This window comes from Pleuronectes platessa, chromosome 23 (assembly GCF_947347685.1).
Source record: "Pleuronectes platessa chromosome 23, fPlePla1.1, whole genome shotgun sequence".
NCBI classification, from domain to species: domain Eukaryota; kingdom Metazoa; phylum Chordata; class Actinopteri; order Pleuronectiformes; family Pleuronectidae; genus Pleuronectes; species Pleuronectes platessa.
In genome coordinates, this window is record NC_070648.1 from 5,039,552 (window position 1) to 5,064,441 (window position 24,890).

The 24,890-nt window shown below is 43.4% G+C and overlaps 1 protein-coding gene across 1 annotated transcript; it reads left to right on the forward strand.

The window, feature by feature from the left end:
* The first annotated feature begins 2,422 nt into the window (after nucleotides 1-2,422).
* On the forward strand, nucleotides 2,423-21,202 carry zgc:194930 (uncharacterized protein LOC557813 homolog). Its single transcript, XM_053416479.1, has 3 exons — nucleotides 2,423-2,720; nucleotides 14,618-14,670; nucleotides 19,029-21,202. Exons 2-3 carry the CDS (start codon nucleotides 14,639-14,641, stop codon nucleotides 19,831-19,833), a joined length of 837 nt encoding a protein of 278 aa, XP_053272454.1. The 5' UTR covers nucleotides 2,423-2,720; nucleotides 14,618-14,638; the 3' UTR covers nucleotides 19,834-21,202.
* The last annotated feature ends 3,688 nt before the right edge of the window (nucleotides 21,203-24,890 follow it).

Sequence of the window (24,890 nt, forward strand, 5' to 3'; positions counted from 1 at the left end):
CCCATCCTTATATTTCCTCCTTCCAGCTGTAACATGTATTCGTAGTGACGGGGGAAACCTATGACTCACCCATACTCCCCCACTCATCTCTCTCTCTCTCTCTCTCTCCCTCTCTCTCTCGCTCTAGCGTCAACATTACAGAGAGCTGAAATTCAAATCGTATGTAAACTCGAGCTCCAAAGTAAATTCTGCATCGGAGAATCCCGATGTTTGACTTGCCGTTCACTAAATATGCCGTGTGTGCCCAGGGGAAGTGGCGTGGGAAGATCACGCCACTTCTAGGCCACTCAAGAGACGAAGTGCCGTTCTCCATCACAACATCTGAAGATCATAGCTCTATGTTATCCCGTGTTCTCGACTCACATTCCCCCCCCCCCCCCCCCCTGCCTCCACGGTTAGACTCCGGTTAGGAAAGATAACTACCAACAAGCCCTGACCTAATTCTTCTGAAGCATGCTGGGAGGAGAGGCCTCTCCCTCTCTAAGTGTGTCGCTCTGTTTTGAGTTGAGGTGAACAGTAGGCAATGGGGGACGTTAGGAAAAGCTGTTTGCCTGTGATAGGTCAAAAGAGATTAGGGCGTCCACTCAGGAACTCCAAAATGGTGACAGAAAGACGTGAAAACCTCTTGTATCATCTTCGACACCCCCGCAGACGTTCATTTTAATGATCGCGATAAACTAAATCCTGTGTTTGCTTCTTCTTCTTTTATTTTAGAGTTGGTTTGAAGGGCAAATACTTCTCCAGTGATGACTCAGCACTTGCCAAAGTCCATTTATTTTCCTGCCGACTAATTCATCACCGCTGAGGCCCAACAATGAGCATACTCAGCCGTGTTTGACAACGGATCAGAGTTATTGCTCTTGGTATGAAAAGCCTTTTAAAAATGATAATTAGTGACTTACAGTGAGATTTAAAGCGGTCGCTCACACCCGAGGTAAAGATTCAAATTATTTCTTGTTTTTGTTGAAGGAGAAAAGACCTTAAATCCCCGAATGAGATCTCAGACCTTCAAACCTTGACCTTGACAGTTGAGAAACACAACCAAAAAAAAGCGACATCAGGTTTTAGAGGATTATTAAAATTATTTTAACCCATCGTGAATCATCTGAACCAAGGTACGACCCCAAAACCACGTCCAGTTGAAGTGTGTAACCCATTTGCTTACACATCTAAGTTAAACTTTAACCTACCTAAAAACTTACTGGTGCATGCAGCTGTAAACACTCAGTTGTGGGTCATCCTCTGGGGAATTCGTCTGTCAGACAGTAAAAAACAGTCTGGGGGGGGGGGGGGGGGGACAAATTTTATTCACGCAATATCTTCATATTCATACGTAGGATTCTTGTTTGAAGGAAAGATTAGACAATAATATAGAGCAGGTCATATGATGGGATAAGCTCATTCTAAAAGGAACAAACATGGCTTTATTTTATAGTAAGAACTTTTTGATGTGTTAGACTGCATCTAGCTTCTCTCTTCCCTCTCTGGATGAAGCCAGGCTCTGTAAAGTAGGGACCAAGTGTTAAAGGCCGATTTCACTCTAATCGCATTCGAGTCATATGATCAACCATGGTAACAGAGCAGTCAGGTTAAGTTGTGTCAAGCTGGCTGTTGGTTAACAGACCAAAACAGGAAGTCAAGCAAAGTCAGACAGAGGCAGGTAAAGTATGAGCGCCAGGTTTCTATTAGATACAGATGTTTGAGCCTGTAACACAATCACACTCTACACAGGTTGTGGCCACTAGTGTCGATATGATTTGTGAGCTGTTAAACCAAAGAGTGTTCTCATTCTGTTGTATTTAAAGAATTCCCAAAGGCCTTTTATTTCACAGACCAAAGCAAAGATTAACACTGCGATTATATGATTTTGTATTATTATTCAATGTGTTTTGCTCCTTTTGACCCACCTTATTAAGTAAATTAATGTATAAACGTATAGCAAAACTTTGGTTGAGAAATGCTTGATAAAAACCATGTGAATATGTCAATGTCAACATTATTTATATCGCACATTTAAAACCACTTGGTCGAGCAATGTCCTTTACAAAGCAACGTCCTGTACAACAAAAAACAGCAACACGTAATATATCAAAACACTAATGATCAAAAAATGTCAAGGATTTAAGTATTATATATTTATTTTAAGAGAAGGAAATAATAATGATATAAAATGTTGATATTCCTTTTCAAGGTAACCAACTCTGCATCACACAGTTTGGAAATGAGAATATAAATAAAACAAACCAAGGACAGGAAAAACAATACTGACAATTTTAGAAACAACACAACGAACAAATCTCATTCAAATAATCAAACACACAAAACCCCTTCCTGATAACTACTTCTTTGTTTTGTCTGTTGAGCTTTTATTGTGACGGAGTGGACCGGAAGCCGCCGCGTGACGGTGGGTGCACCTCCACGCGCTGCAGGAGTTTCCCGGCTGCAGGAGCCGTGAGCAACCCGCTGTTCAAACAGGAGACATGGGGCCGAGGAGTCACGGCAGCCCGGAGCAGGAGCAGGAAGTCCCCCGCAGCTGAGGACCGGGACCGGAGCCTCCACTTTGTGCCTGTGGTTTTTACTTCAGACCCCGCTGGAAACAACCGGAGCACAACAACAACAACAACAACAACAATAACATCAACAAGTTAAATGACAGCTGAAGTTGTCCGGGCTTCTTTGATACCACGGGCAGAGTGCCACACCTTCGTTTAGAGCTACAGGTAAATTCAAACTTCTGTTATCCTCTGGTTTCATCGCTCTTATTTCAAATACTCCTCTAAAAGTGTTGTTAAAGTCTTATTAAACCTGTATTAACACTGGTTCAGGTGGGTTTTACAGTAACGTCAGACATATGGTGGAAGAATACAACAAAGCAAAACAATAACTTCAAGATTTTACACATTAATAAGCAAATACATGGGTAATATTTGTGTAGTACTGTGTTTCAGTGGATTGAAATACTGTTAAATAATCATGTGTGAGTACTATTTGCTAAATTCACCAGCAGGTGAGCGTACACCTGTTACAGCTGGTGGTAAAACGTACTTCAAAAAAAGTATGAATACATCAATAAATGCAAATACTTTGTTTACAGTAAATACTTCTTATACTGTATGGGGGCCGGGTCGTCTGTTATGAAATATTGAGAACAAGTTTTCCCCCTCGGAACAAAAACAAGGCCTCATTGGTTTTAATATTTTTATTTTCTCTTCTGTTAACTTTCTGTTGAATCTATTTTTCCCTAATTCAGTTGGAAATGTCAAAAAATTAATTTATTGACGCTAAAACTAAGGAAAGTAGAAACAGTCACATCTAAAAAGCCGGTAAAAGCAAATGTTTCATATTTTCTGCCTAAAAGTGACTTAAATAACGTGATTATCAAAAAGAAAATATTGAATTTGATACTAAGGGTACTATATTTACATGAAATGTCAGTAAAGGATTATTGTTTACAAAATAGCAGTTACAGCTTTTCTACTACTAGCACTAATATCACTACTGTACTACTGAATCTGCACATTTATGTATTTTCATGTAATATGATGTACATGGATGAATTCAGTGAAATATCACTTTAATCCACTTTAGCAGAAACTTTCCATCCCACCCTGAGCTCACCCCTCATGTACAGGTGAAGTTAATGAGTGAATGTGGGTTGGGGGGGGGGGGCTGCTCTTGGGGACATGTGTAATTGGGGACGTTTGTTCTTTGTTGCGCTGGAGCGGAGAGGAGGAGGTGGAGGAGGAGGAGGAGGAGTGGTCTGGAGTAAGTAAACCAGAACTCAGATACACGGCCTTGGGCTTTGTTTGCACATGAAACACATAACGTCACTGCACCCTGTGTCACCTGAAAGAGACACACACACGTTGTCAGAGGCCAAACCGGCCGTGTGGGTCTATGGTCAATGGAATCTTAAACACCATGTTAACAGCTGCTCCTGCTACATCACCGTCTGACCCTCCTCCTCCGACTCGTTAACTCAGTTCTTTCAGTTGATTTTCCCAGAAAGCGCTCGGAGCTGCACATGACTCCACCCGTGTGACAGCTCATTAGACAGAACGAGCCATTTAAAGTGGATGCAAATAATATTTGCCCAAGATCAAGTTTGCTTTGCAGAGGAGCTGCTGCTGCTGGTGGTGATGGTGGTGGTGATGGTGGTGATGGTGGTGATGGTGGTGGATGACTTCACCTGAACCAGGATGTCAACACGGGACTGGGACTCAGCGCTGTTGTTTACTTTGTGGTCCTGGGAAATAGATTGTGTACTCACAGTCGTATTAGTTTACAGTAAAAGGAAGTGTTCTAGTGTCTTTGAAGCCCTGAGAAAAACGTATTTAATGCAACAGCAACAAAAACAACACACAATAGACCATTTTCAATTATTCTAACAAATTAATAATAAGTTAAAAAGTTTCAGATTCAGGAACACAAAGAGCTTCTTTCTCGTCTCCATTTAATGTTCTTATGAATACAAATATTCTTTTTGAAAATAGATGTCTTTCTTATTTAATTGTGAATTAAATACTATCAGCAAGATTCTCTGGTCCAGCATTTGTGGTGTAAAGATTATTCCCCACTCTGTTTTATATGAAGATTAACATATTCTGGATAGAACAAGACGATATCATCTTGGGCTTTTGGAATTTGACAAATATGACATTTTTCACAAAAGGAGAAATGTCTGAATTGACAACAGTTGTTGGTGGCAGCTTTTAAAATAGATTATTCACCAGTGAACCTCCTGCCAGAAGATCAGCTCCACCCCTTTTCTAAATGCAGAGTCCCTTTAATCATTAAACGTATGAAACCTAGATAAGATGTGTAAACACACGGAGAAAAAGTAGATTTTTTGGGGTTTAAAAGCAATGTCACGATGTCAGAGATCCACCAGAGGTTGACCCTCGTGTTACAGGCGTGTGCGTCACAGGCTCTTTATCATGTAAGGCTGCTCTCGGCTCCTGGGCTCCTCACCGGGGGTTTGTTTACTCGCTAAAGTAGAATTTCGTGGCTCCTGAGCCGGGAGGATCCACGGGAGGAAAACAGCAGCAGGTCTGTTTGCAGAGCGAGGACCAGAGGGAGGGGGGGGAGGGGGGGGGGGGGTATTGATAAGTGAGGGGTTGTTGGGTAATAGAGACCAGACAGGAGTTGTTTTCATCAAGCTGCTGCTGCTGCTGTTCAAGGCCATCGGGACACACACTAGCAAACACAAACGTTACATTTTCAGACACTCCTTATTGGACCACATGATTGATGGCGTGTTGGATAATGACCTTAAAGAAATAAGTAACCATTGTGACCCCCCCACGGATACACTTGTGCGATCACACCTGGAGTATTCTAAACCAGCCCAACTCGAGGTATCGAACCCACCGCTGCACGTGCGTTGGAGTCGTGGAGACTTTTTATTTTATTTCCCTGCTTTCTTTGTGCCGAGTCATAACTGGAAGAACAATGACTCAGACGTATAGTGCTCCGGCTCTCGGCCTTATCAGGTGTGGGGGGGGGGGTTAATCTGAACATGCGGGTTATTAAACGCTGGATCGGAGCTGATAAGACGCCCGAACTGACCACATTATGGAATGCTACCGTTTTTTTTCTCAGAGAAATCAAAGAGGCGAGGGGGGGGAGGCGCTGATGATTTCACAGAATTTTATGTCAATAATTGCTTTGTTTCCACTTTGCTTATCATAGTGTGTGTGTGAGAGACAAAAGCAGCCTAAGTTTGATCCAGTGGAGTCAGATGTAATCTAGAGACCAGAGGGAAGAGAAGAGGTCACAGGGGTCGAGACCTGAACTCTTATTAGTCGTGCGGGTGACATTTAGAATTCATTAAATCACATTCATCTGTCGAAAATACAGACAGGGACAGTTAATCCTCTTTGAATGTGAATGTGATTTGAAGGTGGATGTTAGATGGGAAATAAAATGTCACCACATCTTATTTGTGGAAGATTGGTTTTACTCTGGAGGATTAACCATCCATTACAGATTGTTCCTGGTATTGATCCCAGATTTAATGTATTAGTATTGGCCGATCGGATACTGATACTTATTAATGTTGAATTAATCTTTTGATTATTTTCTTGTATGATCAATTATTCACTGTTCACGAAAAAGGCATCACACAATCATAAGCTGGGCCCCAATTTACGGGCTGCATCATTCAGGGCCGTCAAACGCAGCAACAAAGGCTCCAATAGGTGGATCCGTCTTGGGCCGACCTATCCCAGAATTCATTGCGTGCCAGCCATGAGGCTAATGAGCTAACTATGCAGGTAGCCGCATAACTAGCTGCAGTAAGTGCAGTGGCTCAAAACATCGATTGGGCCACAGCTGAAGTGTTTCTGCTCTTCACTTGATAAAATCTTATAACCATCAGAATCATCTTCCTGTGCCGTGTGGCTTTTCCAGGCAGCTTGAGATAGATGGGATGATGAAATGGCTGTTTTCTCTTTTCTCTGCCAAACTGGAGTCAACACTTCAGTCACAGTTGTCACCACCAGTCCGTCTCCTGACAGTCTCACAGACTCACACCTCCCCCGGCTCCCGTCTCGCAGGAGGAGAGGCTGCTCAGGATTTTTGTGTGTGACACAACATCTAGGGAGGCCGTGCAGTTGAAGCAGCATATTTCATTATAATATAGACCTGCAAAAACTATGATACATCCCCCCAAAAAGTATGTATCCATAAATGCTGTGAGGAATGAGTCCAGGGCTACAAGTATTAATTTTTCATATAATTTATCTCTTCAATAATCACCTAATCTAACCTTGCCAGACTCTGAGTATTTGCTCGTGGCTGAATGATAGGGATTTAGACCAATCATTGTCCTATGAGGGAGGAGGCACAGACGGGCACAGACGGGCACAGACGGGTACAGACGTGTTTTACATCCTCGATGTGACTCAGGTGCTGCTAGAAGAGCAAAGAGTGGCACTGAATGAACCTGTGATATATGATCCATGATGGATTATCCATCTATCACCAAGTGGTTTTGCTCTTTTCCATGTGGTTCTGTATAACAAGCTTCTGGTGCTTCAGGTTAGGAAGTGTGACGTCAACGCAATATTTAACAATATCCAGCGACATTTGTTTTCTCGATTTAATTTATTTACCCAGAAAATTCTGCAAGCTTTCATAAATGTTTTTAAGGATGGACGTTTAATTCATTTGCTCAGATTCAATCATTGAATCATCAAATTGCCACATCTCCGCTGTATTATGATAATAATAATTTTTCAGACACCGAATTCGAAAAATATTGGCCCTTAAATAAAAGGAGTTGCTGTGACACATTATCACATTTAACTAATCCAGTATAATACAGCACTATAATAAGTCCTCCATCTTGAGGATGATAATGCTCAGTTCTTATTTAACTGGTTTGAGAGCTGCAGATTTATTGTAAAGGTAATTTTACACACTGTAGTTTGTGAAATTGAACTGAGTGACATGTTCTTAATATTTTGTACTTCCTATTAATGTAGGATGAGATGATCCTTACAGTGTTACAGCTAAAAGAGAAAATATAAACACATAATACATACAGTGTGAACAGGATTGCAATTAACTTGGATGTAAATTGAGTTTGAGTAAATATTAGTCACACGCCTCCAGGAGTCGTCTTTGTACAGTTTGGCTCCAATTAATAAAGTCCTATATTTAGATAAATAAACATATCATATCATCCGACTCTTTCCACCACAGCCCTATGGAAACAACGGATGGAGTAAGATGGATGTCAGACCAGTTCGCCCACTTTTCCATCACCACACCCTCCACATGTCACCCACATGAACATGATCTCCCTTTCTCACTGTCCACACACACACACACTAAACACACAAGACACACACACAGTCCAGCCCGGAGTAGGTGTCATCAAATAAATCATGACTTTATAATGCAGCCCGGCTCTTACATAAGCCGACCTTTCCGGGGATCTATCAGGTGACCGAGCTGTGCAGCAGCAGCCTCTCGTCTCGTGGAAGACTCTCCCTCTTTGTTGAAAAGTTCACTGGAGACTCACAGTCGTGTCCTCACCCGAGGCTACAGCTCCTCGTGTGCTCTCAGTTCCTGTCTGCACACATCTTCAGAGGATCCAACGCTGCACTCACAGGCATTCTCATGTTGACCCAAGCTCGCAGTTTTTCTACATTTCTAAGCCTTGTTTACCTGTATTTGGGTTTTCACAGGGCTGGAATGTGCAGTGTTTAGACCAGCAACTCCAATACACAGTTGCAGGGAAGTGGCTGTGGCTACATTTCAGGCGTCCAAGGGCACAACAGAAACAGCTGGTAGCAGATATGTGAGATGGGGTGGGGGGGGGGGCGGACAATCTCAAGGAGGCGACAGAGGTGTTGTACAGGCCCCAGATCAAATCGTGTTGTTTTTGTTCAGTTCCAAAGCCAGTTCAGATCTCAGAAAGTTTTAAATTTGTGGAAATCGGTTTATTTAATCTATTTTCCTTTGACCTCAGGCTTAAAAAGAATATCTTGTAAAAAAAACTTTAACTTCCACGAAACTTTTTCTGCTTGGAATTATATAAAAAAAAAAACACACACATGGCCACAAGCAGATTATATCAGCTCCAGTTATTAAATAATCATTTCGTGCGGTGGGGTTTTGGGGTCAATGTGCTCTCAGCAAACACTCGACTGTCTCAGCCAAAGATCATTTTTACTGGAAAACGTTATTGTGCAGCAGCAGCAGCACTCTGCAGCAAATGGGTGGATTGTGTAATTGTAGTTCAACAATACTGACAGAGTGGTGTCTGTTCTCCACAGACACGATCCACCTCATGGTGTCTTTACATTCTCACAGTGCTCGTCTTGTTCTGAGGTTGCATCAACAAGTTTTCATACATTTTAGGCTTGCTTTAAAAAATGTGATTTAATTGACTTTTTGGACGAAATGGTGAAGCTCTCCCGACAAGATGCGTTATAGTTTTCAAACGGCGTTTTTTAAACTTAAACAATCTCCATCTCACATACAGTAAACAGAAGGTAGATTGTCTATTCTGCATTTGGTTGCGTAGTTAAAGAAAATACCACGAATGAGGCACAGGGGCCGGGGGATAAAACAATATCTATAATTATCAGAGGGACCTAAGGGAAGATATGAAATGATTATGTATCGTGTAATCACATCAAGGAGGTATAACAAAATTCTAATTCAGTTTGCAAGTCCCTTGTTTCCCCTGAAAACTAGAAATGATCCAGTCCTTCAAAATGTAGGTTTCTCATCCTTCAAAATAAGATATCCTCTCTTTCTCTTATTTTGCCCCTTTTTAAATAATCACACAGCAACCCCCTATTTTTAAACAAAACTGGTAAAACCAATTTCAACTGGACACTTTCCCGGAGAAGAATTGTTTCAAGCCAATCTTTTAGAAATCCCCCCCGACTGCCAGTTCCACGGGTGTCCCCCTGGATTTCAATCCAATCCACATTTAGGTGACACTCTGCAGCAATCTCACTTTTATGCACCCGTCCCCCCCCCCCCCCCCCCAAGATGAAACGTTTCAATTTCCCTCTGAAGAAAAATCCGGAAGCGAAAAAAGTGGGAGCGAGGCCAAGCTGCCAGCTCTGAAATATCTCTCCCCTCCAGTAATCGTCCCTCGATCTTCCCAATCGTAAAAAGACAGGGGCAATATAATAATATTGCCCCTGACTGGCAGAGGGAGCAGATAAAGACTCATTATTTCTAGGCAAACAATGACCAATATCTGAATAAATGATAGTCATTGGATGCACTGATTGGAATCCTTGATCTGATTGAGAGTTTGGAAAGTCTCCAGGGGACAAACATGATTGGTCATTTGGACATTTCTGATGTGAAGCCCAGTGGAATGCTGTTGCTCACTGTCAAACCTGTGGGACGTTGAAAAGGCTGAGAGACAAAAGCTTGTTACAGGCCGGTTTGAATCAACCCTTCATTAACTTAACCATATCCAAATTATGACATGGAAAGTGTTATCGTTATTTTGTGTAATCGTCCTGACAAACCAACCAACTAACAAAAAGTTTTGCATAATAACTACTTGGGATTTGGAATGTTTCTCTATTCTACAACATTTTTATAGACCAAACAATCAATTCACTAATTAAGAAAATTATTGCCGGATTAATCAATAATGAAAGTAAGGTTTATTTGCATCCTTATCTTGGGAGAACTACTTTTTTTAAAAAGACGCTATGGTACAGAGGGAGATCAGGTTTTAGACTCTGTACTTCACCAACTGCTAATCTCAAACTTTGTGTCTATCTGCAGCTATTTACTCTGCAAACACAGTGTGGCAAAGATGGCAGCTGCATGCAGACACACTGGAGCCGCAGCATATATCAGCCTGCGTTCTTAGTCATGTTTGCCTTATGATTTTCTTTAGGCTGAGTTCTCAGGGAGTTGTCTTTGACTTTTAACGCCGATATCGGCTGCAGCGGTGTGACTGGCTCGTTACTCACGGAGCCCATTGTCGCTCGGAGGAGTGTAAGCCAGCTGCTGGGGCTAAGATGGTAGTGTGTCATCTCTGGCCTGCAGGACTCGCTCCCCTCCGACTGAGCGGTTTGTGCTGACCGGCAGCAGAAAGATTAGCCCGAGGCAGGTAACACCACAATCACATTGTCAGCGCTCAGTCAACCCAGAGCCGGTTCCTTTGCCTTGCAAATTTGCAATCGGCTCCATTCCGATGCAAAAAAGATTTTCCGACTCCGTCAGCGAGCGAATCATCGGGTTGACGTACTCGTGCGTCCACACTGGATGGTTGACTAACCACAAAATAATGTAATTTCACTTTTAAGCTTCAGTATCTCATGTGTTTACAATGGATTCATATCACAGGGTTGTATAACCGGGAAAAGGAAGTTGCTGCACTGCAGTTCTTGACGTATCAAAAGAGTTTGCTGCTTATTCAATCTGATACAAATGATCTGCATTATCCAATATTGAAATAAAAACCTGTCCTCCTGCTTTTTCCTTTTCCAAACATCCTTTAAACTCTCATGGTCTCACACGAGAGTGAAAGTCATGACTCAAGACCTCAGGGCTAAATATGCCTTAAAAGGTCATTTTGTCCCGTGTGTGCAGTTTTTGTTCAGTTGTTGATAATCAGACTATTTCTCTGTAGTTGTGTTAACGGCTTCGGGGTCTATTTATTGCAGCAGAGATATGCAGTCGTGTTTGGCGCAGGAGGCTCCGAGCTTGAGGACGCTCCGCAAACAAATTTGTGCTGCCTACGATACTCGAGCACATTAAAACACACCCAAGGGTAAAGAGAGCAGAAAGCAACGCACACATCTCACCGGGATGTGGTCATGTGGACTGTACATAATGCACGAGGCAAGAAAACACTTCAACAGGAAAACAGGAGGAGGAGGAAGCTGGTGGTGGCGGAGGCTTGATCCAGCAGTAGCACCTTGAGCAATCTGAGGATTCAAGGCTACAAGTTGGCCAATCTCGGAGCCCAATGGCTATCGTGTGATGAGGAATTAACCTCTGGCTTCTACTGCCAATATTGGGGCTTCCAGAGAACATTTGGCTAGTCTCAATTTACAGCTATGTAGATGTTTCCTGGTGAATTAAGAAGCTAATTTACCAGTTGGCGGCCAAATCCTGCTCAAACATTATTGGTCAAACGAGAAACAGAAACTCGAAAGGCTGGTCCTTCACCTACAGATTCTGCATATTCACATTTTTATAGAGATTACAGGATGGCAGATGATCACTGAGCTGCTTGCATGGGACTACACGTTGTAAAAGGCGGCTGATAGTGACCGCGGTGCCCTGTCCGGTCGAATTCGGAACTCCATTAATGTTAGGGTTTCCGTTGCCCAACTGGGAAATGATCTCCTCTCCTGCGCCACTCCTGGACTATAAGGGAAATTTCATCTGGGAAGGGTACTGGCAGACTAACAGGGAGCTGTCGAAGCCACTGGGCCTTACCGCTGCTCTGAACTGCCTGTTGGCATTTTCATCAGCAGCCGTGAAGTTGCCGGAAGGTCCCGGTGACAGTGTAGCTGTGGGAATTGCTCCAGCCAGGTTTCCGTCAAATCACGGGAGGTTGTTTTTGAAGACGAAAACAGAGGGCACTCTGGGACAAGGGGACAAGGGGACGCTACTCGGGATATCTGTCAGACGTTTCCTTACCTCCGGCTCTGCTGTCTTTTTATTGCATGGTTCACAGCGGCAGACCTGTAGAGGGATAATTAGATGTCTCGGGATAACTAAGTCACGCTTTGTTGCCTTTGCATAAATGGAACTATCATGCAGAACAGTGTGAACCAAGATGTGGCCCACAAACTCAGATTGATAGCCTTGTGTGTGAGGCGGCTTGTATATCTCAGTGGGTCCTCTTGAGATGCATTTGCTTTTTTAATTGATGCTAAAATGAAAAGAACACCGAGAGCATTTTGTATCAGTCCCACATGCATTTTCCAAACCAATCCCCCCCCCGCCTGAAGCAAAGCCCCCCTGGACCTTTTAGCTGGTTCCCTCCAGGACTTTGCACGGAGATGTTTGAAGTCCCCGAAGCTTCTTACATCACAGTTGCTTGGATTGAAGATCTACAGGACAAATAGATACAAATACAAGGAGGAAAAAAACTAAATCAACACTTCCTCTGTGTTCAACAAGCGCACAGTGCTCACACCTCTGCTCCACAAATTTCCATTGACATGCAAAAAGACTAAAAATAGACAAATTAGCCACACTGCTGCAGGGGAGGATGTGTTATTTAGATTAAATGAACAAAGCAGAATACAAAATTTGCAGTTCTGCACACCCAACTTAAATTGGAGCATCAGGGCCACATTGTAGAGCGACACTCTACAGCTGGAGCGTCCTAGAGTTACGACTAAATGCTCCCGCTCCTCAAACCACCAGAAACTAAAGATTCCACCTGGAGCAGCTATTTCTCTCCTGATAGCAACAACCACCTGATGTCAACAGAGATCCCATCAGGGTGCCCTCAGTCATATGTTCCCATGTGATCACTATATATATACACACCTCACAGAGGTACAGTACATTGTATTGTCACATTACGCAACAAGTTCATCATGAGAAAATTTCTTCTGTGCTTATAATCTGCAAACACGGAAGATATATGCATATATCCGGTGAACCGATATCTTAGTAAATGTGAACTAGTCCATGCCTGAAATGAGAGGAAATCTGCCTCTAGAACCGGGAAATAATAATTCTGTCACGATGAATAGGAAATATTAACGTGATAAAGTGGTCGGGCTTCTCAACTAAATTGAATCAGCAGCACAATTAAAGAAAACTTTTTTTGAATGACAATGTCCAGCAGTTTGAAGTAAGTCTTTTTTAAAGTGATACCATAGATCTGTGTCCTGTTTTTAAAGATTTAAGGATCAAATCTTCTTCTTGCTCTTTTCATTGGTTTTGTTTGACATGATGATAGATGAAGAGTAACGCCTCACATGTCATTTGAATGAAGTCTCGCTGTTTGTTATTGGATTTTTTTGGGGGGGGGGAAGACAAAGCTTTCTCACGGCAGCGGTGTCCACATCACGCTCTCTCTCCGCCAGGACTGTAATTCATCATCTGGTGACAGTCTGAATGAGCAGGGGTGACACTCAGATGTAATTCACACTATTCAGGTTTATTCTTACTTCGTTTTCTTCAAGGATTTTTACTGAAAGTGATGCAAAAAGCCGACAGGGTCAGAAAGTTAAGTGGAAGACTGGAAACTTTCATCTTTTGGGCACATTTTCCTCTTTTTTCCCACAAAGAGATTCTGTGTCCTCTGCCTCGGTCGCCCTCGCCCTCCTCTGCTTGCAGACAAACCCCGTTCAGGACCCGGTGATTAATTATTTACTCAGGCAATGAAATGCCAAAGCCTAGAGAAACACACCACCAGGAGAGAAAAGGTCACTCCAGAACCGCACATAGAGACACACTCTTCAACACGCACTCACACAGCAGTGATGGATGGCAATAAAATCTTTATCGGTGCTTTGGGCAGAGAGAGTTTTCATCCTTGTGTCCAAACGCCGTCGAGACCAAGGGCAAAGCAAAAACCTGACTGATGGGGTGAAGTGTTCGAGAGAGCCCTGAAAGAGCCATCGTTTAAAAACCACTCACATGTCAAAGACGGAGAACTGACCGATCCATAACAGTCCTGGACCCTATATCACAACTCCATGTGTGTGTGTGTCATTGTAGAGATTAAGGAGGGGTCATGATTTTCAGAGTTTTGTTCAGTCAATAAAATATAAAGGGTCAGGGTTAGTTTATTCGTCTTTCATCGTTTAAAAACAATTCCCTAGTTTTTATTCATTTCCAGTGATAAAGGTGATAAATACCTACTGCTAAAGCTAAAGCTAGCATATCAAGTCTAGATGGGTCAATTATATAAAATATGATATAATATATATATATATATTATAATCTTTTCTATTTGAAATGTCCATCCAGAGTAGAGACCAGAGGCTTTTGAGCTTTCTTTAACGTTTACTTGATGAGTAACGTGAGACATGATGCTCAAAACAACACACGCAGGTTTTTGTAGAAGTTTTACCGTCTGTCTGTTGCCGTTTATTCAAAGTGTTTTTTGTGCGATGAATTTAATTTCTACGTTGTTGTCTCTCCACAGCTCCTCGACAAAGCTGGCCAGATGGGGTGCCGATGCTGCAGGATGATAAAAAGGTGAGAAGTGACTCGGCAGTCGTCACCACTTCCTGTTTCACGCCGATTCTCTTTTCTGTCTCATGTGATCCATCTGGTGAATAATATCAGGACGCATTGTGTTCTAGCAACCTCTAGTTTCAAGATAGTTTTCATCAACTCACATTTTCCGCATAAATTCAATATAAGCTGCTCCGTAGCTTTGATTTAAAGGTTTTAGATTAATTTTTTAAAAATCATATTTTTGTCATGGCCTCATCAACAACCTGAAACCGGTGACTCCCCAGTAGATTTTCTTTTCTGCTCGTCCACGGTGACAATTCAAATGCCTCCTCGGCCACATCATGATTTCTGGTCTCGTTTTATGCAGATAGTCAGAGGTCCATTGGTAATACGTCTCCGCTCTCAGCCTCACGCTGGCTCCTTGTACAAACTGTGAGTCAATATGCCAATAGCCATCACCCTAGGTTACTGTGTTTCTTTGCTGGACTGTCCATTCATTAAAAAAAGTCCCACAAGACGCTGATGTCAGGGCCTGACTTCTCTGGGCGAGAGTCTGATTGCAGATTAATGAAAGGGCCAAGCTGCGATTCACATACCAGAGTTGTAATCCCCCTCCGCGCCATTCCTTTTTTCTCCTTTCCCATGTCAAAGACACATGTGAATGCTTGTGACACACACACACACACACACACACACACACACACACACACACATACCTTGCTAATTGTCTGGAGTGTCACATTTCTGGGCTTAGTGGCGTTTAGGGCTTGGCGGGGTGGGCCTGTGGGTTACTGGGTCAAGAGTACGGCCTCGGTAGAGGCAGGTCGACGCTCACACATTCCCAGTAAACCTGCAGAAAACAACAATATCATGTTTTATCTTCTTTTGCTGGACAGTCTTTACTTATTAAATCATCTAAGGAATAAAGGCAAGGAACGAGTTTGAAGAATCATCTGGAAAGTGAACATGAAACAGACGATAGTTGCTCAACGCTTTCTCATTTCGTATCTTACACTTTAATCCAAGCAAAATTTCATTTGGACCTCGTCCCATTATAATGTTTTGTAGAAAATCTAATTCCCACAGTTCCCACTTGGTCCTTTTTTAATGAAAACCCATAAAGACAGAAAAAAGAACTACTCATCCACGTGTTTTTGTCTAAATCAGCATTTCTCAAAGTTATAATTATATTTTTCTGGGACGCAGCAGAAATCCTTTTTTTTATATTCTGATTAAAGAAAGTTAACATCTAGGAAACAAAAGCTGAAAACAACAGAAGCTTATTTAGCAATCACTTTATAATAGATGCTTTTTCTCCTATGTTTTTTAATTAATAACTAATTTGGGAGCAGTGGAAATAAGCTGTGAACTACACTATCACGTATTCGCACATGTAGCGATATGGAGCAACAATAGCACGTGAATTGAATTCCAATATTAATTTTCATTGTTTTGCTCTGAACCAACTCCTGGTGCTATTCTCACCAGTGTAATGCACTGGGCTGTTTGTACTGAGAACAGATGTGGCATGTTTGGGTGATAATATCCTGTTGGTTCAACACCTCTCATTATGTAGAAATATTGATAAGAGCAGCTTTAGCAATTATATTTCCTTAGAAAAATAAGTAAACTCAATAACTTTGTGTCAAAAGTTTTACATGTTAACTTCAAGAGGAGCTACAAACTTCCTCTGCTACTCGAAGGTGGAAGTTTCCATCACACTTAAAACAAAAACCGTGGTGGAGAAATCCACAGGCACCACCACACCCTGCATTAGATTCTAGATGAAATCCTGAGCTTGTATTGTTTTCACATGCAAATCATGGTGTCGCCCCATAATCATATGAAAAATCAATATTTGACTTAACCGGAGGAGGTAAACACAGGATTTTCATTGTTGATGTTATGATATATGCAAAAGGGTGGATGAGCTTCCTTAAAAAAAAACATAACCCCCTCACAGGAAGGGAATCCCAACAGAGAGAAGAAGAAAACAGGAACTCAACTTGTGTACAAAAATAATCCTTTACTGTGAAAATCGGAGTTTAACACTGAGGGAGTTGCTGCTTTTTCTATTTCGGTGTGACTGGTATTGCCAGGAGAGAGGAGCATCAGCTGTTTGATTTAGGTGTGAAAAACACTCGTTGGGAAATAGCTCTTTTATATTATTATTATTCAGTGAGCCCCAAAATTTATATTTTGTTTTTATCCAGTTCAGCAGAAGCAAGTTATGTTATATTTTGGTCTCGGCCTTTTGAAAAAAGCTCGGAGATAGAACTGGTGACCTCCTGTCGTCGATGAAAATACACTTTCATTTTCTCACATAGCTTTGTGAATTACTGCCCGTTTTAAAAACAAAAAACATAAAAACATGGCTCTGTTTTCTGAAAGCAAGCTTCAGATTTCACCTCGGCAGCCAGGACACGGCGCTGCCCGGGAGCCAGAGAAAGTAAATTCACTTTCTCAGCTCTCCCCTGTGAGACGGAGGAGAGCGGCTGCAGCAGAGGGAGCACATGGGTTCAGAGGTCAGAGGGCGAGCGTGTGCGTTAGAGCTCACAACCAGAGACGTGTGGGCGGGGGGGGGGGGGACAAGTGTTAGTATGTACGCTTGCCAGGAGACGATTGGTCAATTTATTTAGAAAGTTAACTTGTTAATTCTCTTGACCCTGTGTTTCTTGAAGTAAAAGAAACCAGCAGAAGAAAACAGATCGAGGAGGAAGGCAAGGGAAAGCACTCGATTCAGAGAGAAGTCAAAGGGAGGGTCTGTGACGATGGGGGGGGGTGGAGAGGCACCTGGTGGGGTGTGAGATGGAGGATAGCTCTGCTGGGGGTTATGAGGCGCACAGCTTGGAGTAGGAAAAACAAATGAAAGGAGAAGATGGCTGTGAAAACCAAGAGGCTCTCGCAGCAGGTGATGTCTGACAGGCTGTTACTCTTTAAGCCCCCCCTCCCTCCGCTAACATTCCCTAATACCTGTCAAGGTGTGAGACTGAACAAACTAAAAACATGGTTATTACAACCTGTAGGGGGCTGTTTAGGATGTAGGACCATAGACTGTATACAAAGATGGACACGGCTGTGCTGAAGTGCCTGAAACCTCTATTCCCTTTAATGACCAGCAGGGGGCAACTCCACCTGGTTGTGAACAGAAGATTGTTCTCTTGATTGATCACGTCAGTGAGCATTTTCATACACAGTTTATGATCTCAATCACTAGTTTATTATCTTAGTCAAAACTGCACAATGTTAATTTTGTAATTTATGGTCCCATTAAGAGTCAAAGCATCTCGATTGCCACCTGGTCGCTGCAGCTTCAGCACAGGTCATGACGTCCACCCGCCACCAGGGGGTCGTCCATCTTTATATACATTTATATGATCAGTATCTGTTTATTGTGGAATTTTGCAACGCAACAAACCGACGTAATAAAACAAGTCCTGCTACACCTCCATTCCTTCTCTCCCCCCCCTCCCCCAACGACTTCTTAATAAACTACATCTGACATTCACAGGAGCTCAGCAAACATCATCACAGCTGAGGCTCTGTGCAGACATCACGTCCGAGTGTCGGTGTAACAGAAGCACTCACGACGAGGAAGCTTCAGTGAACAGTGTGCGAGACGGCTTTTATTGATTGTGACGGGAACATCCGACAGGAATAGTCCTCGCTCGTTTGACGCCAAACTGATCCAGGAAATGAAAACACTGACGCCAAGTCCAGTACGACTCCGACTCTTTGAGAAATAAGATTGATTTTACAAATTCCCCTTTGATTCAAAGTCATATTTGAGTTGAAATAAGTGGTTGAAATGATAATGTATGAGAGATTATATTTTCCCGAAATTGCCACAGCTGCAACTACCGATAGCATCTGGTCGACAAAATGGCAGAATTCCAGAGCCAATTATAATATTTCATTGTTTTATCGATTCAGTTCAGAAACCCAGAGAGTCTGAACCCGAGCTCCCAGGAGAGTCTCCAGTGCATGAGGGTGCTTTCAGGGAAATATCATCAGCTCCGGGATGGTCAACGTTTTGGACAAATTGAAATTGGGATCACTAATAATTAATGATAAGGTGGGGGAGGATAACAAATGTTACCTACAAGATTAAACAGAATCATCAAATTAATCAGGATTCCTCCTCTGGGTACCACGAATGTTTTCACAAAGTTTCACCACATCCACTTTGTTGAGATTTTTCCGTGTGGACCAAACCATCACTACTAGACCTACACTGCTAACATTACTAAAATATTTACAGTATTACAATAGCATTGATAGAGTATAATAAAGGACAAATACATGTGCATGAGTGTATATATATTGGTTGCTTTGATGTGAACTTATGATTTACTGTCTCTCCCTCTGTCCCACAGCTACATCTACGACCCGTCTGAGGAGGTGGACGGGAGGAAGCCCGACTCCGCCGGCAACTCGCTCTACCAGCCCCACCACCTCCCAGGCCGGCCCCCCAGCATCGACCCGCTGGGCAACCACAACAAGCAGAAGCAGGGCATCCACAACCTGGCCTACAGCAAGTCCAACGACAGCACCCTGAGGCTGGAGGTGGACAACAACCACCTCAACCAGAGGCTGCACGCCGCGCCTCCACCCGCCAAGGAGCTGCACCAGCAGGCGAGCGGCCTGCCCGAGGACGGCGGTCTGTACATCATCCAGCCCGACGCTGTGGCACCCAGATGGATTTCCCACGAGAAGAGGCCGAGCCAGGTGCCGGTCTACCCCAACATAACGGAGTACGAGAACCAAAGAGGCTACAGCGAGCGGGGACACCGAGAGACGAGGGACGAGTGGGACACCTCCATCAGCAAGTACGGGACCGGCAGTGAAAGCCTGTCAGCGGATGAGATCGAGGTGGACGAGGGCGTGGGGGGGACGCCAGATTACCCGTGTGACACCGGGGACGAGAGCAGCGTCCTATCCGTGGACATGCACACCAGCAACACCAGCCTGTCCTCAGTGGACACCCGGGACGAGCTCAGACTGCGAAAGACTCCGGACGTTTCCACCATGGAGAGCGGGATCTCGGTGACGAAGTACGATGAGGAGGAGGAGGAGGAGGCGAGGAACAAGGAGGAGGAGGTGCACAGCGTCACAGACTCAATGGTGGCGGAGGCCCTGGCTGCCCTTGAAGCCGCCACCGCTGGAGAGGACTTTGATTGACAGACGAACTCCGCCTCCTCTCCCTTATTATTGCGCTCTCGACTCCGATTGATAAAAATGAGACTTGACGGAGCGAAATAACCCCCTGGTGGTTCGAATCAGAAACGAATGAAGGAGAAACTCTGTTTACAAATAAACAAACAGATTTATTTTTTAACTGGAATTTTCTTTTTTTATTGTGGTCACACTGAAGGAAGATAATAATAATAGTAATAATAATAACGAAGCCTTGTGAAGAGGGCAATAAGCTGCGAGGTTTTTTCCATGAAGCCACAAATAAAGAGGCACCAGTGTGTAGACTGTGAATTTCTTTCTGAATCTCTACTGGTTTCAACACTCCACAGTTCTTCTACGTCTGTGAACTCAGCCCCTTGCTCTGCTCGGACCACCAGTAAGATGAAAGTCTCCCTTTGGACCATCGTTATGCTAACTGTTAGCATTTAGCATCAGTTTCTCCTGTGTTGATTCACAGTTCTTCGCCGTGTCTTGCTCTCTTCGGGGAATCTCAAACTCAAACAGGAAAGGTCATTATTGCATTTTGTCCTTGTTTTATATACACCACCCGTGTTTATGTTACCATTCTATCATCTTTTTGTTATTTATGATATCTACACCCACGTCATTTTTTGATTTATCGTGACAGGACACTGAAACGCCTCGATTGTAGCTTGAATCCACTCGCGTGTCAGCTTTGATTTCAGAATGTAAGAGAATCGATTAAAGTAGCGACTTGCAAAGTTAGATATTAGTTTACGCACTGTGCTCACGTTATCAGAGACACCGCACAGCACGTTGATTTTTGTCGTGATTTCCATGCACAACACGTGTGTGAGACGTGTAAGGAGACGTATGCAAGTTTCAGATTTTCAACTTTGAGCCTAACTGGACCCTCGAAGCACGAAAGGCGCAAAATCCTACAATAATCCATCTTGACGGGCTTCGAGCTAATCAGCAGAACTACTGGCTAACTGTGGTGATGCTAGCAAGAAGCAATCCGATTGGTTCTGAGATGGTTCTGTGTGACAAACCATCAGACGCGTCAAAATATCGAATCAGCCCGTGTTTATATATTTCTATAGGTCAGGATTTGTGTTTCTACTCCGGCCTGTGACATTAGTTCACCTCAGATTTCGCTTACGTGCCTTATAATGAACTGATAGAGGCCGGTCACTGCCGAGGACATTGCAGGTATGGGTTTTATTATTTTTTATTTTTCAGTATGTTTAAGCTAAATTCTCTGTTTGCTCAATGAAGTTCTGAATCTGCTTCAGTGCAGCTCCCTTTTATCAGTCATCGTGTGCCTGCCAAATCATTTCTTATTATCACATTTGTATTGTAAAATAAAGAGATGTACTTTAAAAAACGTGAACTGATGCACTTTGTGGTATTTTATGTATTCTGATGTGGTTGTGGGTGGGTAAAGAATATTCGAATTTTCGATTCTGCTTCTGCAGGACGTCAAAACGCTTGTTTACCAGGACGTCATGTCACTTTGGGACTCGGGTGTTTAAAACCTCGCCATCGCAGCAGTTAGAGCCTCGGCAGGCGGCGTCCGGGGCCCCAGCGGGCCTCGGCTAATGAACACCTCTGGGTGCTTGAGACAGGAACACACACACACACACACAGCGAGACTTGAAAACCTCCACAACAAACCTGACTGAGGAGAAATACAAGTCCTGGTCGGCTGACTGACTTCTGATTCCTCGGGGCATGAGAGGCTGTTCTAGAGCTGGACTTAGAAGGGTTATCAAACAGGAGAGGGTTTCATGTCACAAACAAGGAGGGACACACTATAAGACCGAGCTGAGGCCTGTGTGTGTGTGTGTGTGTGGACAAGTTCAGTTTTTTCTTATTGTTATTTAGCTTCAGGCATACTAACAAGGTATGTGTCTCTCTGAAGGAGGCTTGTTGTGTTGTTATTTTTACTCCTCCACCCATGATGGAGCCGAAACACCTTGTGACACAATGTGAGGCTGAAAAAAGCAGATCACACAAAGCAGAAATCTGAAGAAGTTAATTTGTAAAAAATGGATTCTGCTCCAATATCCAAAAACACTTTCGTTATGAAGTTCTGAGCGTGCATCTTACGTTAGAAGCCGGTAGTGAGGGATCTTTGTGTGTGTGTGTGTGTGTTATTGTCATGAAAAGATGAGCAGAGGAACATTTACATATTTCCATTAAGCGCGAGGACAACAGATCTGCTGTGAAGCTCCTGCTCGATGAGACCAGTGACTCATCTCTTCATCAAAACAACAGAGCGACCCTCAGTTTGTGCGTCACCACCAGATTACTTTGATCCTCACAATCAGTGTGAGGAGGTAGATTAAACACCGACGGACAAAACAGCAGGTTTGATACAAATAGAAAAGTGTGAAGATGCTGGATTGCAATTTAAAATGAGATCAAAGGAGAAAAATCCTCCCTTGATGAAAACGTGAGCATTTGTCAATAGATATTCAAATCGTGGCAGATGATGGAGGAGCCCCAAATCCTTCAATTTATAAGATGGCATTTAAGTAATAATGAAATGACCGGATGTTTCCACATTAAGGCAGGAAATGGTCACTTTTAATTTAATCTAAACTCTTTCTGTGAGAGTTTAAGGAGCCTTTAAGGGTTTGAAACATAAATCACTCTGAGACGAGTTGTTTTTAAGTGATAAGGTGTTTTTACAAACATTATTCAAACAGGATCAAACTCGTACCTCACAGCGTCTTCCAGGTGTTGCACAGCAGCAAGAAGGTGAAAGACGAGTTCACAGAGGATCTCCTGCAGGTTCTCCATTACAAAGACAACATTGTAGATTCCCGCACCATCATCCGGGCAAATGTTTCACTAAAGGGGAATTCTGAGGCTCACAATGAGTCCAAATAGAAAACACCTGTTGATTGTTCATGCAAGTCCACGTGGGGAATGTAGTTCACAGCTGTAGTTTCCAATTCCCACACACAGGTTCACACAGAAAGCAATGAGGACATCGACACAGATTCCAAAAGTGATCCTCAGGTTTGTTGTGATGACTTCCCCTTATTTTAGAGTGTAGAATAAAGAGGATTTTCTAGTTTTTGATTTGTTGGTGATGTGTGTGTCTGTGTGTCTGTGAGTGTGTGTGTATGAACTCTGACCTCTTGTCTGAAAGCAGGAGATGGAGTTGGCCTCCCTGTTGACTATCTGGTTTTCCATTATCCCAGTTTAACTGTGGGTGTCCGTCACTGTTACCCTCCACTGACTCACATGTAATCAGCCCCGCCTCGAGATAACAACACAAAAGTGGCTCTGCAACGAGCTAATCTGTTCCACAACCTGCCGTGTGTCGAGAGTAGATGTGTGTCTGTGTGTGTTTGTCGGTGTGTGTGTGTGATGGCAAATAAAGAGCACTTCTGTGGCAGATTCCTCTGTGCTGTTTTTATTAGGTCCATTAGGCAGCTTGCTTTAGAGAGTCCCCAAGGTGTGTGTGTGTGTGTGTGTGTGTGTGCGCGCTCTCAGTTAACATGTTTGTTTTTCTCAAGGCTTTTGTTGGAGTTAATGATGTCACACTTAATTGTTCCCCCCCTCCCCACACACACACACACACACACACACACACACACACACACACACACACACTTGTCTCAGAGGAACAGGTCGGACTGTATTTAAAGAGGATGGATTATTCCACAGATTCCCGATCGTTAACATGTCATTTTTTTGACTTTCTGGAGCCAGTTCCAGTAAAAAGTTGGATTTCCCAGTTCCTGTCAGAGTCATCCACCTTCTCCTGTTTGTTGATTTGACCTCTTACCTGAAAGTCTGTTAATCGGTGTGGACATTCACCATTAAAAGCCTAAAAATAGCCCTCAATACTGGAATCCAACCAACATCCCTGAAAATCAGCTAATGTTTAACTCCGGTCGTGACCGCAGACGACGCCTGAAGCCAAAATATCCCGGATTCGAACGCCTCATGGGGCCGCGGCGTCAACAATGAAAGGTCAAAAGGGACATTTTCATATTTTGTTAAGTTCGGCCAATAACCTAAAACACTTGGCTACACCTAAAGGACCTGAAGGATCATTCTAGGGTAAAGAAAACGACAATTCTGACAATTTAAAGGAAACACACTCCAAATGGCGATGTTTGTTTGTGGATTATTTTGTTTCATTTCTAGAGAGTGAGAGGAAGCGGAGGCTCTCCATCCATCTTTATAAACAACCTACGCTCGCGGGAACCGAGCCATCTCAGAAGGTCACCGGCTCAGACGTGTCGAACACCGACTCGTCCTCCTCCCCGTGGTCCCCGGATGTTTTGCTAAAAATAAAAAGGAAAGCGAAAGAATTCCCTCCATCCAGAGTTACCGCTCCGTCCTCTCGGCTGGTGGAGGAGGCAGACGGAAGATAAGATGTGGGGCACTTAGCCTGGCATCGGCCTGGGAATCCTGTCGCCTGGAGGCCTTAATAATTCAGAGGCTGAGATAAATTTACTGCACATGAAAGTCGTGCAAAAGAGACAGAACCAAGCTTTATTGTTATCTATACCGTCCTTGTGTGCATACCTAATGTCCTTGAGGGGTTTTTAGCTGCTTTAACGTGGTGTGAGAAAGGGAAAAAACTAAATTAGCTTTATATTTGTGTCCCCGGTTAGAAGAACAGTAAACACCGGAGTCAATATTTGCACCAGGTCCTTGTGCTGCTTATTCACGTCCTGCAACGTCGACCGCATCGCTCCAACAGGTTTTACATCCTGAAGCCATCCTGTGTGTGTCTGTGTGTGTGTGTGTGTGTCTGTGTGTGTTTATAGAAGGTAGGTTTGCTTTGAGCCTTCAGCGATGGGTGGGGCGGGGACGACGCCCTGTGTGCCGACAGCATGGACATGTTCCTCGTCCCTGTCAACACTCGGAGAATCAATCCTCCCGCCAGCGAGGACCACGTGTCCCTCAGAGCCCCCCCCCCCCCGCTGTCCCTCAGAACAGATAGGCCTGGTAATTATTTAATGAAGCCATCATCTGAATTAATTGATTTCCTTCTTTAGTCTCATTGAGGTCAGAATCGTTGGATCCGTGAGGGAAAGAAGCGATTCGTC